Source organism: Anas platyrhynchos, chromosome 9 (genome assembly GCF_047663525.1).
Source record: "Anas platyrhynchos isolate ZD024472 breed Pekin duck chromosome 9, IASCAAS_PekinDuck_T2T, whole genome shotgun sequence".
In the NCBI taxonomy this organism is placed as follows: Eukaryota; Metazoa; Chordata; class Aves; order Anseriformes; family Anatidae; genus Anas; species Anas platyrhynchos.
In genome coordinates, this window is record NC_092595.1 from 16,685,859 (window position 1) to 16,712,250 (window position 26,392).

General features: G+C 36.8%; 1 protein-coding gene across 8 annotated transcripts in view; it reads right to left on the bottom strand.

Moving 5' to 3' along the window:
• STAG1 (STAG1 cohesin complex component) overlaps positions 1 to 26,392 on the bottom strand; it is a 181,271-nt gene that overhangs the window by 98,098 nt on the left and 56,781 nt on the right. For 7 of the 8 annotated variants that reach the window (XM_072042766.1, XM_072042767.1, XM_072042768.1 and 4 more), the window contains one exon: positions 15,901 to 15,997. In XM_072042766.1, the coding sequence (XP_071898867.1) occupies positions 15,901 to 15,997 (97 nt within the window). Of the gene's footprint in view, positions 1 to 15,900; positions 15,998 to 21,416; positions 21,439 to 26,392 lie in introns of those variants that run through there. The other variant, XM_027464647.3, reaches the window with a different exon arrangement.

A 26,392-nucleotide genomic window follows, 5' to 3' on the forward strand; every position in this document is an offset into this window, starting at 1 on the left:
CCTTACTGGAGAAGATTATATTCGAAGAAGAAGAAGAAGATTCGAAGAAGATTATATGGCCTGGGCTTGAGACCTCCTTTTTTCTTATTGCAAATATCTATCTGTTCCACAAATTTAAGAACAAGTTTCCATTCCATGAACTTCACAAAATCTTCTAGGTACTCTGAGCCCAGTCATTAAGCAATTTGAAGATAAGGAGCAGGAAGTCAGTAACAGCCATGCTTTAAACATTTAATATGTTATCTGGAAAAAACTCCCCACGGGGAGTGGTATAGATGTCATAACTGCTGTCACAAGAACTTTTTTTTTTAAATCAATGATAGTGTGTGTTAGACAGTTATAGAAGAGAGGCAGTATCTTTACTTGAAAGGGACTTAAAAATAAAAATTAGTTGAAATCTTACACAAAAAAAGCCCGTGAAAAAAAAAAAAGGCTTCCTTTTTTTTTCCCCTCATCAGGATTGGGCTACTATTGAAAAATAACAGAAAAAATAACAGAAAGCATCATATTAAAAGTGAGCTTAAAGCAACACCAAGTGAACTTAACAATAGCTGCTCAAACACTTTGGCAGGGGCAAGAGAACAAAACAGCACATACCAGAGCACAAATCAGTAAAATCTGGATATGCTTGGTGATAAATATAATGCAAGAGGGAACTGTCACCTCTGAACTGAGAAAAGACAAACTGCTGGCAGCTGTCACGACAAGGCTGGAGAAACAGCAATCCTAGGGCAAATCTGAGGTCATCAAAAAGGTGTGGAGTGGCAACTGGAGATGCAAACTGAGGAAAGACTGGAAAACACACAGAGATCACTACAGTGTTGACAACAACTTTAAGTGGGAATTTGGAAGAGGTGCAAAAAAACGAGAGGTCAACATAGAACTTGTTTCTCATCAGCCGATATCTAGGATTCACTATTTGTGAGCAAAATGAAGTTTACATCAGTCTTACTTTGTCTTATATAAAGTTTGTTTTTCTAGTACTCTAAATGATAAAGCAGTAACTAACAGAAAGGGTGCTGCAAGACCGATAGCAATAAATAGAGGATGAAATACAAGAGGGAATAGAGAGCTTAAGTGAAGAAATGAAGAACGCTAATTAACACAAAGATGGTGGACTCAAGGGGAAAAATTAATCAAGTACCACTATGGAAAAAGATCAAAAACGCAAAGGAATGCATCAAGGGCAGCAGGTTTAATCTGGAAAATGGCTTAAATCCTTATTTACAATCTCCTCTCAGATTGCTTCTACCTCTACCCTCTACCTTACAAATATGAATAGTAGAATTAGTTGAAATGGTGTATTTGGCTTGAATTAAAAATGGCACTGAAAATAATCAAGTGTTACTATGCTGCTAGTGCAATTCTCTGTAGATTTCCAAATGCAAGATGCCACTGATGCAGTCACTTTACTCCGCTGGTTCTGTATTACGGAGCGGGGGAAATTTATTTAAAGTGGGAATATACGAAGCAATGCTTGGGCAAAATATTTTAACATAACCTACAGCTAATGTTTGATTTTGCAATGAGCATTTATTTTTCACAATAGCTTGTAACAAACTACTCAGAGCATTTTTTTTTTCCTTTTGCCTTTCAGCACTTTAAGCAACCCTTTAGGTTTCTCAGTGCTTCCTCTTCCCCACTATCAGTTTAAGATGTTTGGAAATCTTAACATAAGGGTGTCTTTATCATAATACGCTCAAATTTTTAAGATTAACTGTAATGCTGAAATCATTTTTTTGGCATGACACTTTCAGCTGTAATTTAGTGTAAACATAGACAATGTCTAGCAATTTTTTTGTTGTCCTTCTTACATGAATTTTTCCTTGAAATACATAATAGAAGCACCAAAGGATGTTATATCATGGGTCATCCACTTAATGAGATTATTCAAAAATTGAGTTACATTTTTAATATATGGTGCTGTTCAGCAATATATTCTGGCTGCAGCATTCTGCAGCAGCGTAAAGCAGCCCCACAACATACTCATCAAATGAAATGGGTTTACTGCCATTTTGGCCGCTGAAGCAGACCTAAACCACCATGACGTACACTCGTCTCAGGGAACACCTTCTTTTCTTGTAGATTTTGGAGTCCATCATTTTTTCCTCTGGTTTTATACTTCCCTGCATTTAAATTCACAAGTTTACCTCTACAACCTTCGTTCGTCTGTTACAGGAAAGTACAAAACAGATGTTTCAGTTTCCCTTTCTCGTTGAGTTTTCCTTATTAATGGATCTCATGCACATTATTATATTTTTCGCCTAGGGTTTTTAGTATTTTTTTGCTGTTATTACAGGCTGTTAAGAACAAAAAGAAATGCACAAAGCATTTCCCATTTTCAAAATGCCTGCCACCTTACACTGTTTCCACAAGATCGAAGTCTCAAAATACCTAAGGGTTAAATGCGTTTTTCAAATGCATCTCACTGTTTCTAATCAGAACGAACTGCAAGCTTTGCTTTATGCAGGTAGGCAGACAGGAACACTACCGGGGTGAGGAGTGCAGATACTCGTCTTTCGCAAAAGCAGCTTGTTGCTCAGTCTCCCTTCAGAACACTGGGATACATTAGCCACTTAATAAGATCAATTCTTTGAGTATTACCCTGAAAGAAAGCTACAGGATATCCATCTGTGCATTCATCTGTGCATTTTAAACCTAGATACAAGCCCTGCAGTTTATCTGTATCTTGTCTCCCATCTTCACAGCTTGGACATTGAAACTGGTCCACAGTATCTCTGTTGATTTTATAACCTACCATAGTCAGAGCAAAGCCAATGCAATACTATGAATATTGTATGCTACAATAAACGCACTTTACTATTAAAATGTTGTACTATACTAATATGCATTGATTTACACTGTATTAAACTAAAATTAATCTAACACATAGCTGAGATCTATTAACTTACTTTGAATGTCAAAATCCTTCCCTCCTGCCCCAACCTCTGATTATGTTTTTGCCCTTTCTCCCTAAGATGTATTAAACACCTCTGCAATCAATGAGATAAAGCTACTAAGTTACCATTCGTGCAGAAAAGCACTATGTCAACACTAAATTTAATTTTATATCCTAATTAAGGAGGTATAAAAACCAATAGTGGAGTTATACACATAATATGCCAAGTAACACTACACAGTAATAAAGGCCAATATATCAGACAATCAGAGCCATAAAGCAATATACAAAGTTAAACCAACTGCCAATTTTCACAGGCCACCCTTTCCTTCTCAAGAAGGAAAAGTTCATACCCAGCAGTTACGAATGTACTCTGGAAACGCCTTGTGAACTGCTGAACCCAGCCACGGCTTCTTATCAGCAAACTCCTTACATCTAAGCTTCATTTGAGTGCAGAGATCCCAGAAACTTAGGACAGAAGCTGGCTGTGACAGCCGAGTTAAGAACATAAGAACCCTGTGAACTAAGATTTGGTCATAAAGATGGTATGAATACCATTAAAGAGTTTCACTCTTTAATCTCAACCAATGCATTTATAATACAAAGAATAACTGGAATAAAATGGAAGAAGTGGGGAAAAGATAGTTAGGAGAAGTCTCTACAAAATTCCATGTGGGAACCCAGAAGTTATGAATGATTTATACAAAGTATCTGTATCTTTATCTATACATTAAATGATTTATTATGTCTCCAAAAAATTCCCAAAGAAGTAGCCAATGAAGCATTAGAAATCAAAATAGTGGTAGCAAAAAAGTATCACACAGCTGAAGTACAATACCTACTGTCACATGCTACCATGGAAACCAGAAATAAAAATGGGTTGAAAATTAGGTATCAGACACATTTGAGAGTAACGACTTCCTTCACTGCTATTTGACAAAATAGCTGGCAAGTGCTTGAGTGCTTGCTATGGGCCTGGGCTAGTATCTTTCCTATTGGTATGTTTTTTACATCCTGGCCCAAAGAAGCACGATATTTAGAGTGTTTGAAAATCTTTAGAGCTCCAATGCATTTCCTCCCCTTCCCCTCCCCCCAAAAAAAGTCTGACATTAGTATAACTTCATGTACACTTTGTAAATTACGCTTAAGTCATGGCTTTCATTATAAATTGTCAAAAAGTATATTCAGTAGTGAAGTATCACATGAGTTAAGTTGGCAGAAAATAAGCTACACTTTGCACACATCACCAAAAAATCAAATCTCAGGATCAACTATAAACGTTCCTTATGTTGGTTGTAATACTAGCACTGAAAGATTGATGTGTCCAGTAAAAAAAAAAAAAAAAAAAAAAGACATGAATATAATTTGAGAACAAAGAGCAAATTAACTCATGCATGTTTCCTGTACCATTACCATTAAGATTAAACCCTTTGTAACTCAGATAAAGAATTCAAGACAGTTTGAATCCCTTATGGTTCCTCTGTTAATCAGGCCATAAAATTCCAATCCATTACAGAAATACCCACAAGTAGCACCAGAAAGTAACTAGCATATATTTTCTTCTGCCTATTAATGGAAAGGACTTCATCTCCTGGAAGCAAAGTCAGTGGTAATTGGCTGAAAAGACTTACAGTTCAACAGCTGCTTGGAAAATCATAAATCAAAGTGCTCGCAATCCATAAATCAATCTTCTTATAATTCAAGGCAAAAATCTATTCTGACAGTGGTCATTTACCCATTGGCCAAATAATACAGCAAGATACAAAAACAAACTTACACCTTTCCTCTGAAGCTGAAAAGAATGTGGTTTACTGTTGTTTTACCAACAGTGACTTAGCAGTATGAAATTATGATTTCTATTCAGGCATAAAACTCACATTCTTCTCTCTTCAAAAGTAAATGTTAATACATTTGATTTTCTATTTTGGACTGCAAAAAACAGATTTTATCTTTTTGTTAAATCACAGTTCTAGAAGAAACACCTCACTGCAGATTTGCAGTAACTCATCTTCAAAGACTTGAAAGAAGGGATTTTAATGATTTCCACTACATTCCCTGCTGGCGTTTGCTTCACAAGAACTGAGATCTTCAGCTGGCTCTGTACTCTGAAACCTCCGCACAGGAAATTCTGTTACAAGACTTAGTGTCAGGGTAGAAAGGACACTTGGTAACTTGAGTGGCCCAGCAACCGTTGTCAGTTCCCAAACATTTAATAATTCACTGACAGTTTCAGAGTCCAAAATTGACATGTGACATGATCCTTGAGGCTGATTTACAGAAGCGGTTAGGATGACACAGGATTCAATGCCTTTTGGGGCTGTAAAATAGTCTGAAGGGAATTTGAGGATTTGGGTTGAGTTCAGTTCAAACGAAAGTTGGATGAGCAATATCCTTGGTACCAAAGGAACTCCCTACATACACACTGTCGTACACACGCTCACTTAGTACAATACAAATTCAATTCACATAAACTCCAGTTGTAAAGATCCTCAATTTCTTTGGGATCATAAGAACAAACAAAACAAACAAAACAAACAAAAAGGGGACTCAATAAAACCAGCTCTAACTGGAAGAAATGACTCAAGTTGTTACGGGGATCTGTGGAAACGTATCATGCTTGGTGTGCAAAATCTTGCCCTTTTTAGTCTTCTCCACCATCAGGAAAAAAATAGCTAAAAGGCAACCAGTAAGAACACAGGAATAACAGCAATCTTTGGTTAAGCTCCAAAGACGCTCTTCTTGAATATATCCTCCTCTTCTTCATCAATGAGCAAAGAGTCACCCTAACTGGCTAATTAATTAAACTGACTTGAAAACTACAAGATGAAAACGGTAGGCAAAAATGGCTTTAATCAACCAAACAGAAACCTGACATATACATGTATTCAGGTCACCACAATTTGAAATTCCACCACTGCCACAAAATCTGCAAAACTATTCTCAGCTAAACTACTTAGAAAAAAAGTATATTTTCCATCATCAAATAGAAGTATAATCTATGATAGTTCTCAATTTAATAAAAGAAAGGCTACTTAGCAGCACTGTTAGGTCCCTCAGAAATCTCCTCATTATTCAATAGCATAATTAAAGGCACTCCATGGATTCCCATTGCCCTATATAAACCATATGATGTACTTACTAATCAGCTTTAGTCTCCCAAAATGAAAATTTCGCCCTTTCTTTTAATAGATGGCCATATACTAATTTTCTTAACAGCTTTTGTGCACACCTGCTTTTCCACATTACTTTGTTCTTCTGCTTAAGGGATGCCAGTACGCTAAAACAATGTGGCTTTCTTTTACAGAATGTAGTAGCTTCCACTTTCTATCTTATTTCATTCATTGATTTTATTGTTATCCACCTGCCTGAGCTCTGAAGTATTACTCCTACTTCTGTCCCCAGAGACAAATTAAGCCTATGTAAAACTTCAGTCTGTCGTCTCTCTGGAAGAACAACTGAAGACTACATAATTTTCTGGTAGTTTAATGATATTATTCCAAAATTGTTTCTACATCTAGGAGCGTGATTTGATCAGTTTTTGATTCTCACTTCATTAGTTTACTTAAGGATCTCCTTTTTCGAGATTTGCAATTTTACTTTCCAAACAACTTTTACTACATCATAGGTCAGTTATTTTTGTTGTTTGAGATAGGGCTGGTTCTGTATTTTGTTGTATCTGATTCTACAACTGGATGATACAAAAACGCTTGGAAAGAGGTGCTTTGTGGTGATCCAATTTACTGCCTTTCATAGTTGTGTAAACAGAAGCCCCATTCAATCTCCAAAATAAAACTGCTTGAGGTTCAGCATTTAAGTTACAAAAATATTCACAACTATCCAGGCAGAAATTTCCAAAAATTAATTTTATAATGTCAATGACTTTTTTTAAAAAAAAACAATGTCATTCTTTAGCAGTATTTTAGAAAAGTATGACCTCTAACTCTTTTCATAGAGCTACCTGCAATACTTCCCAGTTCAATTCATACAGCTGCTTATGTATTCTTCATTCAGAGACTGTACTGGGAATAAACAAGATCAATAGCAAATGCATTCTTGCCATACTAAATTAGATCTGAAGCAGAACTTGTTTTAGTGGGTTAATCCCCTGAGAATTGTGGGATCTGATAATCTCTTGACTGTAATAAAAGGTTATTTCAAATACCATTATTGGCTATATCTACATATGGTCTACAACAACAACAATATTATGATCTATATAATTAAATATATCTACAGTAAGTTTTCATTTCAAAAAGTGGCAAAAATTTCTAGGCCCTTTTTTCATGATCATTCTGTCCTAAATCACAGCATTTTACAAGCAATCTAGACTCATTTCAAGAATGAATTAATAAATCAAATAAATAGTAGGGAAGGTGGTAAATCTGACGACTATAGGAAAGGAATTTCAAAAGATCACGTTATGACTTTGTAGAGGTTTACTTCCACAACAGATGGTGCCTATTAAACTCAGCAGACTACTCCTGAGAGAAAAGACTTTCTCATCAAAGGTGTTTTAACCTTGTAACTGTAGAGTTCACCCCTTTACGAAATCAGGCAGTTTCAAACTGAAATACCAATGCTACAGATGGAAAATATGAATACCAGTTTCATTTAAGCCAATGATGTTAACTGAAAGAGAAGCCAAACATTTCTACTGATGTACCCACTTCTCAGTTGATGAGTTATCCAAAAACTGCGTTCAGCTTTGCTTACTTAAGCAAAAATACAGAGTACTAGAAAGCTTGCTCCTAACCTCTTTTTGCAAGATTTGATGGTACTTTTGTGCAACACCCTGTTCCACCCTTCCAGGTATCCCAGAAATTTGTACCATGCCTCTTGCTTGAGGCAAAAAAAAGGAAAAGAAGAGAACATGGAGGTAAAGGCAATATATACCAGTGTGCCCTGTAACAGATTTGATCCTGGCAGTACCATGAAATGGCATAACTTCCAGTTAAAAGAAGGTGAAAAATTTTAAGGCTCGGCTGGTCATAGTTTAGGCTGAAGAAGACTGAGGCTGAAGGCTGATGTAAATAGTGAATAAAGTAAGTAGTACTGGAATGTTAGAGGATTGTGGCTCCTTCTGTAAGAGTCCGCTTTTTATTCTTTCCAATTCTGATGCACCTTCTTTGAAACCCTAGCTGCTCTGTTTCTTCTATATCCAGCTACTATGGAATCCTTGCAGATTAAGGTAATACTGGGTTTAACAACTTTCTTTGTGCCGGAGAATAAGGCTGTTTCATTAGAATGCAGATCTTCTTAATCATCCCTGACTTTCTCTTCAAAAGTAATTGCTGAAGTGTGTACTAGCACTATATTTAATAAACTAAGTATGGTTTCCTTAATGCAAAAAAAAAAAAGAGAGAACAACTACAGTGTTACCTGAAAGAAAAAAAAAAAAAAAGGAATTTCTAGAATTTAATTCGTACTCTTGGTGTGGAAAATCTGACTCTAACACCAGCAGAATTTGTATGTTTGGAAAGGCAAGAGAGGCAAGAAGTCATTGTACTTGTAACCTAGTTAGAAAGCACTAAGATCTAGTGGTATTTGATGGCTTTTTATAGTTTATGTCTTCAAAGAAAGTACATTTTAAGTCATCTAAAAAAAAAAATCTTGCAAACATAACTAATGCATAGGTAAAGATGAACTCATAGGCAGGCATAATCTACCCATAAGACTTAGAGCAGTACTGTCAAAAAAAAACACCAAACTGATGTTTTTCCTAATTTGTTTAGTACAGAGGGGTTCCTCCTACAACAATTTATACTACATAAAAAACAAACCAAGCATAACTAAAGAGGAAATTATACAGATATGACCTGTAACAAAACTATTCTGAAGCCTTAAAATCAAGAGGTATTTATCGGTCTTCCCTTTTAAATTAATTGTAGCACTAAAGCATCATGATAGACCTGATAGAAACTTCTCAAATAGTGCCTTTACAGTCACATGAGTAGTACCATTTTCCTGATTGATATGTATGTAGTTAACTGAACACATTGGAAAACAAGTGGTTATATGTGAAAGCCTTAGGCCATTTATCTTCAACGAGCAGTCCCATAAATGATATTACAAGCTATGAATTCACTAAGTAGTACACAGGAGAAGAACACAAACTTTGTTCCATGCTTACAAGTGCTTTCATTTTTAGCAGATTTGAACGTATGATACAGCACCAGCAGTGCAGACCTTGCTTTTATTCACTAAAAATTCAAAGGTAGCTTGCCATTCCTTACATCATGCATTTGACAGCTCTAAAACATTCCAGTATTTCTAGTCTTGTCAATTAATTAAATAAATTTGTTTCAAATACTTTAAAATTTTAAATTAATTCACATTAATAAAACATTTAATATCTGATTTTAAGCCCACTTATTTTTGGTCATACTTGATATACAAACAGTTCAATGTTTTCATGGAGAAAGTAATAAAAAAAATGTAAATGTTTGTTTTAAATTACTGTTGCTCCTGTTACCAATTCCTAGGGTAAAATCTTGGACTGAAGTCAGAGGTCAAAACAGCAGGTATTTCATTCAGCAATTTACGAAATCACAGACCCAACATGCCCTTCATTCATGTCCACTGTACTGCACAGTCAGCAGATTTCTGCATTTTTTTCTACTGGTTTCTGAAAGCAGTAGGATGCACCTTTTAGGAAAAAGAGGCCATCAGCTCATAGGTGTTTACAAGACTGTGATGTAGTATTTCAAACCTTTTCCATACTCTCACGTCTGAATTCTTTTATTTTTAAATTTTCAAGGCTTCCAAAAAAGTCAGGAAGGCGGAAAGCTTAACAATAAAACAAACAAACCCACAAACCAGAGATTTGTAGCTATTCTTCCCACATGCAAATTCTGAAGAGCAAAAGAATAGAAAAAGACAGGAAGAAGTACAAGAGATGAAAGTATAGAGGCCATTCTGCAGAAAACAGGAAGAAAAATGGAAAACTTTTCTGATTTAAAAGCCACTGACACTAAAGCTTGAACTTCAAAACATTTAACAAAAAGAATCCATATGCAAATTTTCACAAAAATTCACTTTGGACATAACCACATTACTTGCCAAATATTTGATATGACAACTTTATCTAACTTCACTTAAAGAACTGAGCTGATGAAACATTTAACGCAGCTCTGGTAACCTAATTTATCTTCTACCCAAGCCAGTTAATAATTTGCATCTTATTTTCACTTTGAATGTTGTAAGCTTTCACTTCAAAATAAACACATTGCAAAAATGACCTTGAGGCTCAGAATCAAGAAGTAGAAAGTTCAGATCTGGTTTATCTTCACCACACGTGAAATTAAAAAGAAAATTAATTCACTTCTATCCTTCAGTCTTACCTGCCAGTTTTTGCATGTGGTTAGCGGTATCTTTTTAATACCTCATAGAGGTATTGGGGACGTATATTTATTTCTGTACATTATTCATACAGAAAATTTTATAAAACCTTAACATTACTGGAACTTAGGTAATTTACAGGTAAGCATCATTTTTTTTTAATGTGCAATGGTCATTTACTTCACAAATTCTCCCCTATACTCACACACTAAAAAGGGGTTTTATAGAAAAAAATTAAAGTGTGTTTTATGCTTTATACCCATAATAAAAATGTGAACTCCGACACAATGAATAACTTTATTTTCTAAGTTATTAAAAATATTAAATATGTTCAGACTATCAATTACGTAGTAATACATGAATGACTGAAGAGGAAGCATTTTACCACATGCCAAAGCCAACAACATTTCTCACAAACAATTTTGCAGTTCCTCATGTGAGGACCGTTTGCAGGAAATTGCGTTTGTCATTCAGTCTTCTTTCAATGCTCAATAGCATTCATCTGTAAGAATAATATCATTCCACTGACCACAAACAAAACTGTGTTCAACTAACCAATAAATGACTGTCCTTCTTAAACCAAAACATTATTATATTTACAACATTATTCCCCTATTAAAACATTATTAATCAAAGTAAATAACACTATTTCCTCTCTAATTTGCTTTCTGAAATCCTGCCCAACAGCAAAGCAAGCAGTTGTTTGTTCTTTTCTTTTGCCAATCATACAATGGCCACTTCACAGCGCTAATTCCTGGTTTTAGCCTTCAATTTCCTTAGGTAAAACATAAATCTATTAGCTTGCTCCATGCCCTCAATTAAGGGCATAGAACATTAATAAAAATCAAAATGAGTGTGTGTCTCGTGTTCAAGCAAGCTAGCTCATAAATCCTGCGCTTGTTGACTCTGTCTGTACCATATGACCACAGAATTTTTCAGAGCGTCTTACAAGAATGTGTCAGGAACAACTATAGATTCAAAGCTCAAGCTGAAAGAGTGTGGATTCCTGTCTGCCCGATTCACAAGGAAAATGTTAATAAAAAACATTCTGCTTTCAATATTGTGCACAAAGTTCTTACACAGATTCCTGCTTACTTGCAATTAAAAAAGTAACACTAAACAACAGCAACAATCATAGTTGACTGATGGCAGTTTGAATATTTATTCATTAACATTTAATTCCTCAAAACAAAACAAAACAAAGCAAACAAAACAAACAAACAACAAAAAATAATAGTGAAGATCTTGAGGTGGAATGTGACACATGAGAAAATCTTCATATAAAGGAAATCCACCCATGTTCTTGACCAACAGTACCACTCCTAAAATCAACTTGAGCGTGCCATATCACAAACTTTCGAAGGGGGAGCCCTTTAAAATCCAGAGAAGGCTATAAGGCTAAGAATTTAACAGTGAGGAAGTTTCACCAATTTTGTTTCTCCAGGAACTAGTGTCTTAAAGCTGTCCAATACAGGGCAAGGCGAGCAGAAGATGCAGAGCTCAAACCACTTCTGCAAATCCTCTTAAGAAGTTACAGGTTTCTGGCTTACCTATCAGAGAAGAAATGAGAGGGAAGCAAGAGAAAGAATGGGAATAATTTCACTGTGTACTTGAAGTACTTAAGTAGTTCTCTTCAACATGTGAGAGACCCTTTTCCCCTGCAAAAGAAAGCTTCTTTTCTTACATGAACTTGATAGGTTGGTTTGTCCTTCACAGGCTGTTTCAACCACTAATTGCTTCTGGTTAGGAAAAAAAATATATTTATTCCACAAGCATGGCTCTCAGCCTTTAAAATCCAGAAAGGTCAGAGTACTTGTGGAGTTTTCTGTTTGTTTTATATCAATAACAGAAGGCAAAAGCAGACAGTAATGCAGATCCCCAAAGCAGCTCTAAATGCACAGAGTTCCAGAAATGGAAACAGCCTGGTTGTCATAGCAGCAGAGCATGATACCTGAGCTAATTACTCAGGCTGAGAGGCACAGCTAATTAGCCCAGATGCAGCATCATACTGACACAGTTATAATGCTTCTGGGACCTGGGCACGCATATTGCTGATTAGACATTTCAGCTTGCTTGCAACTGGCTCAGAGATCTAAGCACACTACGCTGCGCTTTATGCAAGTATTCAAGAAAAAACAAAAACAAAAACCAAAAACTTCAAATAAGAAAGCAATGGAATAGAGCACCAAAAAAATCACAGAAAACTGAACACTGATCAGCAAATTGTCTGCAAGAGAGGAGGATGCCTGTATCCGCACTGCTACAGACCAAGCTACAAAATTTGAAATTGAAAACTCAGTCGTACGAATACACTTTCTCCTTCCAGCCAAGTGGAAGTTAATTAAAAAATCCGTTTATCATTATGACAGCCTAAATTCAAGAAAGTTCCCCGTTAACTAAAAATACAAAACCCTAAATTTATTTTCTGTCAGACAAAGAAGGCGGCAAATACAACAACACCTTCTTTATGGGCTGTGAATACGCTGAAAAATAAATACCTCCTACTAAACAAACAAACCTTTTTCCTGTGATGGTAAACAGCATTTATTTGCTCTTTTTCCAAACATAAAAGCTATTTTAAAACTGAACACTAACTTTTTCATCTTTCTAAGGTACTATCTAATACAAGATCCTCCTTCCTTTCAGAAAATGCAATGCATTTAAAAATAGTACAAAACAAACAAAACATAATTTATTTTTATTCAGTTTACCACCCCTTGTCAGCCATTCTCTCACAGAAACACCATGTCACATCACAAAGAAAACTACAATAAACTGTGAAAGGCAGGTATTCTTAAAGAAAAAAAAAATAGAAAATACAGGATAAAGGAAAATTTAACTCTTTTAACTGTCTCTTTTTGGTAATCAAAATCAGTAAAGGCAACAAACACACCGATTGAGTGGGAAAACCAGTGGAAAGATGGTATAAAAAGTGATTTTAATCCCAGTGCAAATCCAGTTATTGAACAGAGATGCTTTTGGTAGTTCAACAGTACAACCTTCTTATTTATACTAAATGAACCTTAGAATACAAGAAAGACTACTGAAGTCATGCTAAAAATAAATCTCTGGTGTTTTAATTGTCATTGTATGAACCAGAACACAATACATAGAGAATAACTAATTAAATACTCAGAAGAGCTGACAAAGGACAGACAGATGCTTGAATATCTGGTTAATATTTATTCAAAGTTGCACAGATCTTGTACATTAGCCTGCAAAATACATAAATTTTCCATTTTTAAATACTTTATGTAACATGCCTGCTTATTTATATTTATAACAGATCACTTATAATTTCAGGAAAATCTCTAAGAAAAACTGGAGGATGCTAAGAGGTTCATTCAAGTGTATGCACTGCCCAGTAGAATGGGATAAATGCATAAAGATCTGTATTTCTCTAAATATAAGGGTATTTTTGTCAGGGTCAATACTATTGCTATGTAAAGCTATTAAATTTTGTGCCTAAAGTATCTAATTGAAGTCAAAAACAGGCGCAGCCTCTTCACCTTTTTACAACTGTTGCAAGAAATGTCAAGCTAAATGCATTTCACATAGATTTAGATATCAAATGCTTCCACGCCCTATCATAGCACTAGATTTATCAAACCTAGCATCACTTTCAAAGTTTCCTGAGGAATTTTATCTGTGATATATTAGAGCATATATTCTTGCCATGAAAAATAAACTTTGGTCTTCCTCACAAAACAGAGGAAATCCCCAAATTTCCATACCTCATTTTAATTAAGGATAGCTTATTATGCATTTCATGCTATACACTCTCTTCTGAAAAAGCTTTTACTTATTCTAGTGAGCAGGCATGTTTACTAGAATGGGAAAGGGAAAAGCCACAACTGAGAACAGGAAAGAACAGAGCCGTTTGCCAGGATTGTAACCCTGTTTACAGCTGCGACCATACACACTGCAAAAATTCCATCACAGAAATAAATCCCTCAAAACACACTGTAAAGTCAAGGGACAAGTCATTTTTGCTTTCTTTTTCCTATCATTGCTGTTCAGAATCGGAGGACCACTAACGTGAGCTCGGCAGAGAGATACTCCTGTGGGTGCAAAACAGAATACTGAAAACAGATAGAAAGTCACTATAAAAAAATGAAACAAACAAACAAACAAAAACCACAAGAAAACATAAAACTACCACCAAGAAAAAAAGTAAATGACATCAACCACTTAAAGTGCTGTGCCAATAATGGAAAGCTTTTCTGAGAAGCAATGGCTCCAATAGCATATGGTTGACAGCTGGCATTCAGCCTGTGTCAACCAGAAACAAGAAGTTAAAAAATACAATTCCTCTGAGATTTTAAGAGTGCTGCTTTCTCCAACAAGGAGAAAAAAAGGAAGTAGAAATTACAGGAGAACAGCAAGGGAATGAAGATATACTTATGACATGACTACACCAAAAGCTTCCATTAAAAATAAAAACATATGGCCATGAATCCCCTTTGGTTTAATGCCGCCCAAATTCTTGAAAAGACATGTCTTTTTTTTTTTTTCATATACACCTTTAAAAGAGAGTGTTAAAAAAGGGCGAACAGAATGCAACCATCTTTACACAAGCTGCAAAACAAGTCTGAAAAATATTTTAGGCAATCTGTGTGAACAGTATAGACATTGACAGAGGCTGGTAACCTAAACCCTAAGCTTTAGCCCTTTCACAGAATGCTTTCACAACTCCAGTCTTTCCTATAATCCATAAAATAAATTTCTTTCCTTAAGCTACAAAAAAAGGTTTTTCTCTGATGCTTTTAACTCTACTTGGGACTTCTCCTTACAGTTAAGAAGGAAGAAAAGGGACTTGTACCCAAACCATTTGATGGTCTAATGGTGTATTTGCACATCAGTTACAAAATGGGGAAAAAGCATTTTTGAATTATAGGTTATTTTCAATTATACTCAAAGCAAATTACAGGAAGCATCAGGAAGCAAACAACAGTTTGGTTCTACATGCTACAGAGGGAGTAGAATTCTGTCTCTCTCTGTTTTCAAGGTTAACTGTAAAAAAACAGCACATGAAAAACTCATTAGAAAGCACAATGTGGTAAAGGAATGCTAGAAATAGTGTCCTATTCCAGGTAATGGAGGCTGATTAAATAGGGTATAAAAGACTGTCCACACTGCTGACTTGATACAAGTATTACAAAGGAAGAAGTAAAATTGGTGCTTTATCCAAAAAAAATCTTCTCTTGCTAATTGAAGGTAACTGAAGCTTGACTCCCTCCTCTTCAGATGAAAAAAATCTTGTTTTCCTAGAGAGACAGGAATAAAAAAGCAGTTGAAGTATAGCTACACCTACTAATTCTCGTAATTAGAAAATATTTGGGAAGAAAGAGAAAGGGGAAGTAAAGATACGCCTACCTTGATTAACAGATCTTTGGTCTCCTTTTGCTGACGAGTAGAGTATCTCTGGGAGGATTTGTACACTTTAGGATGATGGCAGGAAAGTGAGAAAAAGAAAGGGTATGCCCTTGACAAATAAGCTTTAAATAAAATTATTCCTGAATGCAGACAATATTTCTATATCAACCATGCATATGAGGAGTACCAATCCACGTGCCTCCCACATCTTTACCAGCATTTGCACTAACGCACGTTTGTATGACTGTCAGATTTATTCTATACAACTTGTATCCAACGTTCTGTACCTCGACATCCTGAACACTGGATAAAGAAGTTGATTAAATCCAGAAGTGCTATGTCCCTGTCTTGTTTATATGATTCAATCCAGTCGTCCACCACAGACTGTCAAGAAAAAAAGAATACTTATCAGACACTCTTAAAAAGTGTTTTATTAAAGACAATCACTATTCTTTTCAGAATATAATTTTATAACTGAGAATTTATTTTGCATAACTTTATGTGTGTGCAAATGCAGAAATCTATACACCTTCTCTTAAGGTGGAGACAGAACAAATATTGTTAGAGAACAGAGCAATATGCATTGTTTTCTGGTATTGTAATCGTATAAACACAGATTCAAATTCAAATCACTTTAATTTCTCAAAACCCGCAGTATTTATACAGTTTCACAGTTGTGTTGAAAAAACAAATACTGTAATTCCATACAGAATGACCAACATGCACTCCCAGAAAACTAATGAGTAGAAACATTCGGGGATAAAAACTGAATTTACAACACATAATGCACATCTCAGTATTTCTAAAGGTCTAAGCAGTATATCAATCATTCATAAACGCTGTTCAGGAAGACAGAATGCAATTAAGACTATTTTGTGAACATAAAACATACAGAGATTGGTCTTACAGTGTTTGGGAGTCAATAATTCACCGGAATCACTGTATATGAAGTGGAGTCAGTTTCAATCTGCACTCAGAACTATATATAGCCAGGATATATTTTTATAATCACTGATAAGCAGGCATAGCATGCAGTGATTATTATGAGGGATAGCAGGGAGAAGGACAGAAAGCAAACAGGTGTCAAGGTTTGTCATTTGTCATGTATTAATCTCTGGCGACACAGTAATGCTTCAGTGGCTTGAAGAGAAATGGCACTAAGTGAATTTTGCCAGTCAACACAAAAGTGCAATCACGTCACAGCATTGGAAAGAGTTAATGGCAGACGTACATCAGCCAAAAGGAACACGGAGCCACACAGCAAATGGCAAAGCCTGTAGCTGCTTCCCATACAGACATATTCTGACTATCGAACCCCGTCAGCGCGGGGGGACCCAGGACTTTTAAAACTCCTGATGTAAGTACAATGGAGCAATGAGGACAAAGCAAACAAAGTAACTGTGGAAATGCTTTAAGAACTGTTCTAGAAGAGCAAGAGGATTTGATGAGGTCCCTCTTCAGCCCGATTCAGGCTTAAGGAATACAAGTATGACCTCCTTCCACGTCACTAACGTACAGTATTACTAAACCTCTCTGTTTGGACCTCCTTAATTATGTACACAATAAAGGTAATGAATTGTACATATTTAATGTAACCAAATAATATATTTTACTTATTTTACTAGGATAAAAAAAATCTTTACTATTCCATGTATGTGATGGTATTCGTTAAGAGAAGCTTGATTAGCCTGACTATACTACTGGAGCACACCTTGTAAATGGATTGTTTTATTTTGGGGAGTTCAGGTTTATAATGCATTTCTATAAAATTAAAAATATTAATCCCCCTCAATCAGCTTCTCAACCAAGCTGGAAAAAGAATGAATGGGAAGGTCAGAATTCAAATTACTCAACCTCTTGGAAAAAAATTGCCTCTTTCTGAACTGTCAGACATAAGGATAGGTTCTGAAACATCCCTCTGCAGTTCCCATCTTATCCACGTGAAATCTCCCCTGATTGCTAGCAGGACCTCAGCAAGTGTTTGGAAGAGGGAAACAGTGAGAAAACAGTTTTGTACATACTAGGAACAACAGCCTCTGTGAAATGAGCCAACACGCTCCATCTTTAACACAGGTCACTATACTTGTTCCTAACCCAAGTCAGGATGAGAATATCAGCATTCTCATGTTATTCAACAACCAGCATGAATTTCTACACATTCAAATTGCCAAAAAAATAAGTTTTTAGAGGTTTTGTCTACAAATACACTTGCATGCACAGTAGGAGAAGAAATCTTACAAAACACTGCCCATCTGCTACTTAGAAGAAATCAAAAAGAAAGTCTTGGCCTTAAATTAATCTTGTTGAGAAAACATAAAGCAGTAGCACAAAACTGACTATCCAGAATGCTTCGCTATTTTTTCATCACAAATTTAGCCCTCTTCCCATCAGTATCAATCATTCATAGAATTCACCACAACATATAAAACCAAACTTAACCAAATGTAAAAAATTATTTACTAAAACAAATATTGACAAAGCTTCATGACCAGCCTGCTGCTGTACTGACAACTTAAAACATTTGTTTGAACAGCTTTATTAGTGTAGATATCAGAGCAACATCCAATTGCCAGCAGCTAATTCTTTCACTGAAAAAAACAGCAGCTGTGCTGGGTCAGACCACAGGTTCTCCCACCCCACAGGGCTTCATGTAGGGAAAAAGGTAAAAGGGCAAGAATATACCAATACTTCCCAGTTACTCTCCCAGACTCTTAATTTGCAGCTCAGAAGCTTCCTGAGTGTGAATATGGTTCAACAGACGTTATATTTCCTTTCATGAATGTGTCTGTGAACCAGAAAATGTTACCATCTACAGCACCTTGTAGCAGTGTGTCTGAAGGGTTAAATACTCACTGCAAAAAAGCACAACTTTTGTTTTAAACTTGCCAATAGCTAGTTCTATCTGATGCTACCTAATTATTAAGGAAGAAGAGAACACAAACCTCCAGCACCTATTTCCATTTTCCATGTTTCCACCATATTCTCCACTTGGCATCTCTCAGGCAGAAGAATCCTATTCTGTGCCGTTGTGGCTTGCACAGAAATATTTTCATGTCCTTATCTTTGATCATCCTTGTCACACATCTCTTAACATTTTCTGGAGTTTATTATATTCTTCGAGCCTGGAAAATCTCAGATGTTTTTTCTGTGTGTTAGGAACAAGTTCTCAGCCAGTGTCTGTGCTCTACCCATAGACTTGTTTCACATAAAGCACTCCTTGTAGAAGTAAGGCTAGCCCGAGAGATTCCTTTCCAAATTCAGTTTTGCTCACTGCAAGTCATTCTGGTCTGTGCTATAAATTATGTCAATGAACCCATCTGGATTTAAAAGAGGAGGGTCAGAGGGAAGACCTGTACAAAGATCTTTCCATTTTCATTCTTCTTCTTTTAAGCAGTTATTCAATTGCTTTTCGCCATACTACTTCAAAACCATAGCATGAGTTCAGCTCATCTACCTTCTGCTCTTTTTCAGTCTCTTTACATACAAAGGATTTGTGAGGGACATGCTATGTCCTTGAGCAAGGGACAGCAGGCAAAGACTGCCTCCTGTATTGTCTGCACCTAATAGAGGACTGACAGAAAGTTTTAGCTAACATTTTTAATATTTGGGTACGATTCATCTCACCTAGCTTTACATGCACAGCCCACGTAGTCACAGCCAGCCAGTTGCTCCCTTTACACTGAACAGGCTGTGTGTGCTATACATACTTGCATATACATAGCCAATATTCAGTGGAGTTGACAGCGTAATTCATCTGTGCAGAGCACGTTTGCACTGCGAGGTAAGGTAACTCCTGCCTAAACCTGTTCATGATTACACCAGGTAGAATCCGCTGCATCTCAGGGGAGATGAGGGTGACAAGGCACAGAGGCACCCAACCTGTGGGTATCACCACCCAGCCACACAAATCCCATTTGCTAACCCCTAAACACGAAGGGGGGATTTTTAGTGTATCAAAATCAAAGTAACGCCCACACATCTACAGAATTCAACCTCTCATGCACATTTGGCATGCTTGTTGGTAATTTTTTTAAAAAGAGATTACAGTTTAAGGCAACAGGAGATAATGAAGCCAGACTACATATGCTACAACAGTTGGAACTTAATCAAACTGTTAACTTTTGATGCAACAGAAAAGAGCTATAAAAACTGAAAACATTAGGATGAAAAAATAAAAAGATACACATCAGACTGAAAATAGAGACAAGTATCAACTGAACCAAAAAATCCAGCAGTAATCCAAAAACCAGGAAAAAGGCCGAATATGAGAGAAAAAGAAATCAGGCAGGAAACAGTAGAGCAAAGGGTGCAGCAAGGAATCATTGCCAGAAAAGGACAATTTTGCATAAACTTGCATAGAGGAAAAGACTCCTGTTAAAAACAAGGATATCTAGCCAACAGTCCACAGGTTACTACAAACCCTGTCAGATGATTTCATCTTGTGAGCACCCTCCTTCCAGTCACCCCATGTTCAAGAGCTTCTCAGGCACAAGCAAGCAGCAAACTCCCTTAATAATTCTCCCAGCAATGGCCCACATTTGGTCACCATCCTGCCCTGGCCCCTCCCTGTCATCTGTCCCAAACACAGGATGGACAGTGCAGTGAAGGCACATGTAGTGACAGGAGGAGGGAAGGACCTTTGGAAAGGAGGGAGCTACAAGCAGGCTCCATCCAGAAGAATTAATCCCAATGAGAGGCTTCTCGCCTACTGCTGCCAAACACTTCTGCAAGATGGCAAGCTTAGGTTGCACAAGTTGTTCTGGTGGTGCCCATCTGCTGCCAGATGTTTCTACCTTCAGATGCAGTAGGGAGCATGGATCTACCATACGGAAATAGGCACTTCACGTGCTCTGCATGACAGAGGTGATAAATTCAGCATTCCTAGGAAGCATGTGCCGCAGTATTCTGCCCAGGTGCAGGAAACCAGCACTTTCAGGATTCACCACATGCAGTGAGTGTGCACAAGGGAAGGGCCCTGACAAGGTTATGAAGTACAACAAACGAGAAATTACGTGAGCTTCTCATCGTCATTACCAGCTTGGAGTAAGGCAAGGAGTATTGTAACTAAATTTTAAGAAAAGTCAAAAACTATTGAGCTTGATTACAGAGATGAAAATTACTCCAGTACCACCCACAACTCCCTCTCACTCCCTGCTCACAAAAGAAAAAAGAAAGCAGCTACATATAAATATATATATGCACGCACACACATATATACATGCATGTACATCTATAGAAGCTATAGATATACGTATATATACAGAGATGCACCACATCTCTGAGTCAGTCATTGTGACAAGCCCGTACAAGTACATTCTACATAAATGAGATTCAGTATTTTTTCAAATTTGAAAAATGCTTCTATTCTTATGAGAACTGAGTGAAAAATCAAGATCTTCTGCAAATGACAGATGACAGATAGTACAAATACGTAGTCAGCACAGAGATTTTCAAAAGCCCGTAACAGCTTTCAAGAGAATCTCACAGAAATTTACTCTGCAATGACTCTGCTTCAAAAACTACCATGTAGCACAGTTGGAAGACAAAATCTAACATGCCTAATAGGCAAGAAATGAGAAGCTTAAAGAAAGTTAAGGAAGTCGCAAAATAGATCCACAGTCTGAATAAACAGCTTAAAACCAATCATGGAAACTCTACAGATATACTGACCTTCACATCTCAAGTCCGCTAAAAGATAAATCAGAAAATTTTTTAGTACTGAAGAGAAATAGCAGCCTGACTTGCCAGTAAAAGCAAAAGTGTGATGCAATGAACGAAATAATGAAACTAGTTATCTTATTACCTCCTGTAGGCTTTTCAGCTACGAATCCATTTCATATTCCTTCAGAGCAAGAACATTACTACAGTTCAGAGCGTTAAGTGCTGGAGGAACCACAGGGACTAACTGCAGATGATACTTTGCCAGCTCATGTAAATTATACAGTCTCGCTAAATATTAATGAAAGTTCATTTCATAAAGCTACTTCCCAATTTAAATTAAGTAACAATTTGGCAGCAGTGCTACTAAAACAAAGTAAAAACAAATGACACTATATGTTCAAGTGTAAGATCTGAGTCAACTGTAAACTAAGGCAAATCAAGGCTGAAGAACATTTAAATAATTTGCCGTTTCATACAGCTGATCATGGTCATGCTTCACTTACAGTGAAAACAACAGACAAAATATGACTGGGATGGGCGTACAGTGTGTTTATATAAAAGTTACCAAAAAAATCAAAATAAAAGTATATAAGGCATAATAATGTCTTCTGCCAATAAACTGTTACTCATATGAAATTTGAAGCTTACTGAAACAAGAAAGGAAAGCAGAGAGAAATTAAAAATTTCCACTATCTGTATAAAGAGCAGCCTGAAGAGAAAAGCTAAAGAACGTGCTTTAACAGGTGGTGAGAGCAACTTAGAGAACTGTGAAAATAAGAACATAAGGTAAGAAATGGAAGTAGCAAAGGACTTGTAGTGCTCTGTGTAAAATTCTTTAAGTTAATTTATGCATTTTTTTTTAGTTTTGTTTTTTTTTTTAATAACACAAATCTTTTAAGGTCAATTTTTGTGAAGACTGAGGTAATCACCCAGACAGTCACTGGGGAGAAGGTAGTCCCTAGCACGTACAAGTATGTGCAGTTTCACGTTCTGCATTAGACCTCAAGATGACTGGTAGCATTCCAAATTGCAGACAGCAAGTATAATAGACACCCACTGAAAAAACTAATATAAGGTTAATAAAACAGAACTGTAGACTGAAAAGCTGCAATTTATCCTTTTTTCTCTAAAGATGGTCATTTTAAATTATGAGAGTTCATGCTTTGCTAACTCCTAGTGAGTATTTTCTGAAAATGATTCTTTATGGTAAATCTTACTTTAATGTAACACTACCTGTTTCTTGTTTCTCTTTTTCATAAGCAGAGACAAGAAAATCTGCTTAATGCAGTGTCTATCTATATAGCTTTTTCTTTTTTTTCCTGAAGCATAGAGTGGGAAGGAATAAAATCTTAAAGTAATTTATTCCCAATAAAACTAAGAAATCCACACTCTCCATACAGACCTATCTGTGTTTGGCATTTCACATAAATACTTACTTCTGTGCAGTAGAATGTGTATGAAATAACTTTATGCAGGGAAATCACTGTAACACATTACAGGGAAACATTTGGGTGAAAAAAACACGCTTTGGAAAGATAAAAATACTTTGGAAAGATAAAAATATTTAGTTCTCAGAGTGCTACAATGGCATGATTTAAGTGGCATTAGTCTTATGTGCATAAAAGGTACTGGAAAAATTATCCTTGCAGATGGATTAAGATTGTAAGAACTACTGAGAAGTACTCTTGTTACAGCGCATCTGCATTACTCAGAGCTGCACTTCCTCACCTGAGTCCTCAGAAAAGATGTAGAATATGCAAAGGCCTCATACCAAGACAATTTTCCACAGTGGTACAGATTTCGTGTTAGCTGCTGATCTCTCACAATTTACATACTACACAATTTCTTAAGGGTTGTGTCTGTTTAACTGGAGCCAATCACAGGCATGAATGGTTCTGAGGTGCTACTAAGCATAAAAACCAGTTATATACACTGTGCATGAGCTTTGAAAATCCTCAGGGAGTGCAGAAACAAAATCAGTTATACCACGAAGAGACCCATCAATTTATTAAAAGCCATACTCCAAATTCTTTTGCTAGCCTAATTTGGAAAGAGTTCGTGGATCACCCCAGATAATTCAAAAAATGATTGCATTTTGGAGAGTAAAAAACTTCTCTGGCTTTAACTGTAATGGGTATTTTCAGGCATAAATGTCTTCAGTGCTGCACCACTGGCATACAAGCAGCATACCTTAGCAGTGAAATCATCAATTGTGAATTACACAAGGGAGAAGCAGCAGAAAAACTCATTTGGTATTAAGGGAAGCCCCCTTAATTAATTCATGTTTTATCTGGTGGCGAAATTGTTGCTAGCGTGACAATCATGAGAACATGTACCTAGTTTTGATTTTTCCTTTTAATCCAGTACCATATAACCAAAAGCAAAGCAAGGTTAGGCTGCAGAAGAAATCCATCTAGCAATATCAGAACTAAATACTATTTCCAATGACAATAATACTTGCAGTTATTTTATCCTGTAAGCTTTACAGAATGCGTACTTAAAACTCCTGAGGAGTTTCTGAGACAGCTTGGTGAAACTCAAGGTCATTATTCATCCTTCAAGTCAAAGAAAAAAGCACTGTCTGAATTCAACAGAGGATAATTAAACTAAAAAAATGCCTTCAACATAAAAAAAATGTGGGTGATTCTGTATATCATATGTTTGTATACTATTACATCTTCAGCAAAGACCTTTACTGAAATAGTCAAGGTAGATGCAGAGACACTATCCATTGAAGAGGACTTCTAGTAGGGAGAACAGACAAATTCGGGAAAAAGAAAGCCATTAAGGCTACTGTTTATACAGAAACCATATTCACCCTGAGATGCAAACAGACAGAGGTAGGGAAAACTCCTGAACTATATTTTACCTTCTTATCTACCCTCTTGCTTATCTGCCTTTGACAGAGACAGGATATTGGACTTTTGGTATGATCCAGTTAGACCCAGCAGGGTTTCATTTTTGAGCTCGAGTAAGAAGGCATATACGTAAAACAATTCCTCCCGTAAAAGGTAGCTATTGTCATGGTTATACAGTCACTTCAATCAAGAATAAGTCTGAGCTGCTGCCAGAGATGAATTGAATCAGGGAGCTGATCCAGCTGAAAAAAAATCCATCAAAGTGTCATGTTCTAATTAAATTTATTTCTTGGTGTGACTACAAAACACACAAGAAAGGTGTAAAAAAACAACAGCTGTAGGTGTGAGAGAAGGTGGGACCAATCTGTTCAACAGCAGCCTTAGTTCATGCAAGATTAAAGCAAGCACATAACAATTCCTCTTAACTAGAACCACTGGGAGGACTAAGGAGCATAGAGATTATCTATATTGCATAGTAATTATGTAATTAAAATAACCGTGTGATAAAATTCCAGGGAGTTGAGAAGTAAGCAAAGCAAAATCTAATCCACGCTGAATGTGCTGGGAAGCAGCTGATTAAGCTGTGCAGTCAGTTGCCCTGCTGTCAGCCTCCTTCCCGGGGAGAAAGCACATCTGAGGAGCAGCCTGGCTCTGTGGGGTGGTGCTGGGGGCCTCTGCCTCAAGGCAGTGCCCTCTCCTGCTCCCCGCTCAACAGCCGAGGTGCCTGCCACCACCAGCACCTTCTGCAGCGAGACCTGAGGAAGAAGGGTAAGGTTCAACCCTTTGATTCTCTGCAGCTGCTAAGGTTGGCCCACCCTAACCTGTACTTAAATGAAACTCAGATTATTATTACTAGAGAAAAAAGGGGCGGAGAAGAATCTGTTGACTTAACACAGGAACTGGTGCAATTCCACAGCCTGACCTGTGCAAGGAGGTAGTTTACAGACCATAATGGTCTATTTCTGCCCCAAACGTTATGTATATCCAAAGCTATTAGAACAGTAGAGGATGTGCCCTATTAACAAGATATATAAGCCACATCAGCTTTCTGGAAGAACTGATTATCTTACCTATCTGGTACAAGTTGTCAAATCTAAAAGCGATAGGAGAAGACACTGGAGGTACTGGGAATTCCCATCAGAAAACTATTTTGGATACAGATGTTGGTAACTGTAACTATTCTAAACCTAATACTAAAAGGAACTGGCAATCATGCAGTATGATGCTAGTGCATACAGAACAACAACAAAAAAAGCGCTGCTGAAAGCTTTGTCTGCTTTCCCTCTCTGTTCCTACTTCCAACAGATCAAACATGTAATTGTAAGGGATGCATACCCTTTATTTTTGCAGGTATTGATTTTGAAGTCCACAGTCTGCAACAAAGGCAGGTGGGTAAACGCTGAAAATCAGTATTGTATTGAAAGTACTGTTAACGTTTCGGAAATATTTTAAATTAGTATTAATGACATGTTTTAATCCTTTCAGATAAGCAACTGAGTGGAAAGATGAGGTCTCATGATGTTCCTCCTGCTCATGAAAGTTCATGCTCGTGAACTCTGTAGCCAGTAAATGAGCGTCACAGTTAGCCAGCTTGGGCCCAGCAGGTGCGAGGAAGAAATAATGTGTGAAGAACTGAAACTAGGAAACCAAGAGAACTTCCTCATGGGACAGGGTAAGCTGACCCTGCTACAAGTGCAACTAAACTTGAACAGGGAGAGCATCTCAAAGTATTCAAGTGTGCCCAGATGGGCAGACAAGAAGAGCGAGGACTGAGGTATATTCTTGACTTCTGGTGAGACAAAGAACCAGTAGCACAATGAAAAATTCCCCTTCAGTGTGCCAGAAAGCTCTCTCTGGATACAGATCCTAAATGCACGTTGCCATACAGTGGAACCATATTTACTCTGAACCATGTCTAACTCTAAACCACAGTATCTTTTAATAGCTGAGCATAGGCAGAGGGTTCCAATATTTCAAAAATCAACATCTAAATTGACGTTTGCAGTTTACTGCAGATAAGGACAACTGGCTATGCACATAATACAGAGTAATCTCGGCATAGATCTGTTCAGGTTTGGGTATCAAATGCGTTGTATGATTACTGATGATTATCTTCGATTTTCTGGGGGAGGCACAAATCTCCTTTGCACACAAGAAAGCAAAATGCTATTACGCTTGTTTTGACCAACACCGAAGTACAAACTTTATTACAGCTAATTGGACATAATTAACTCTCAAGAAATTTTCAGATTGAAGCCTA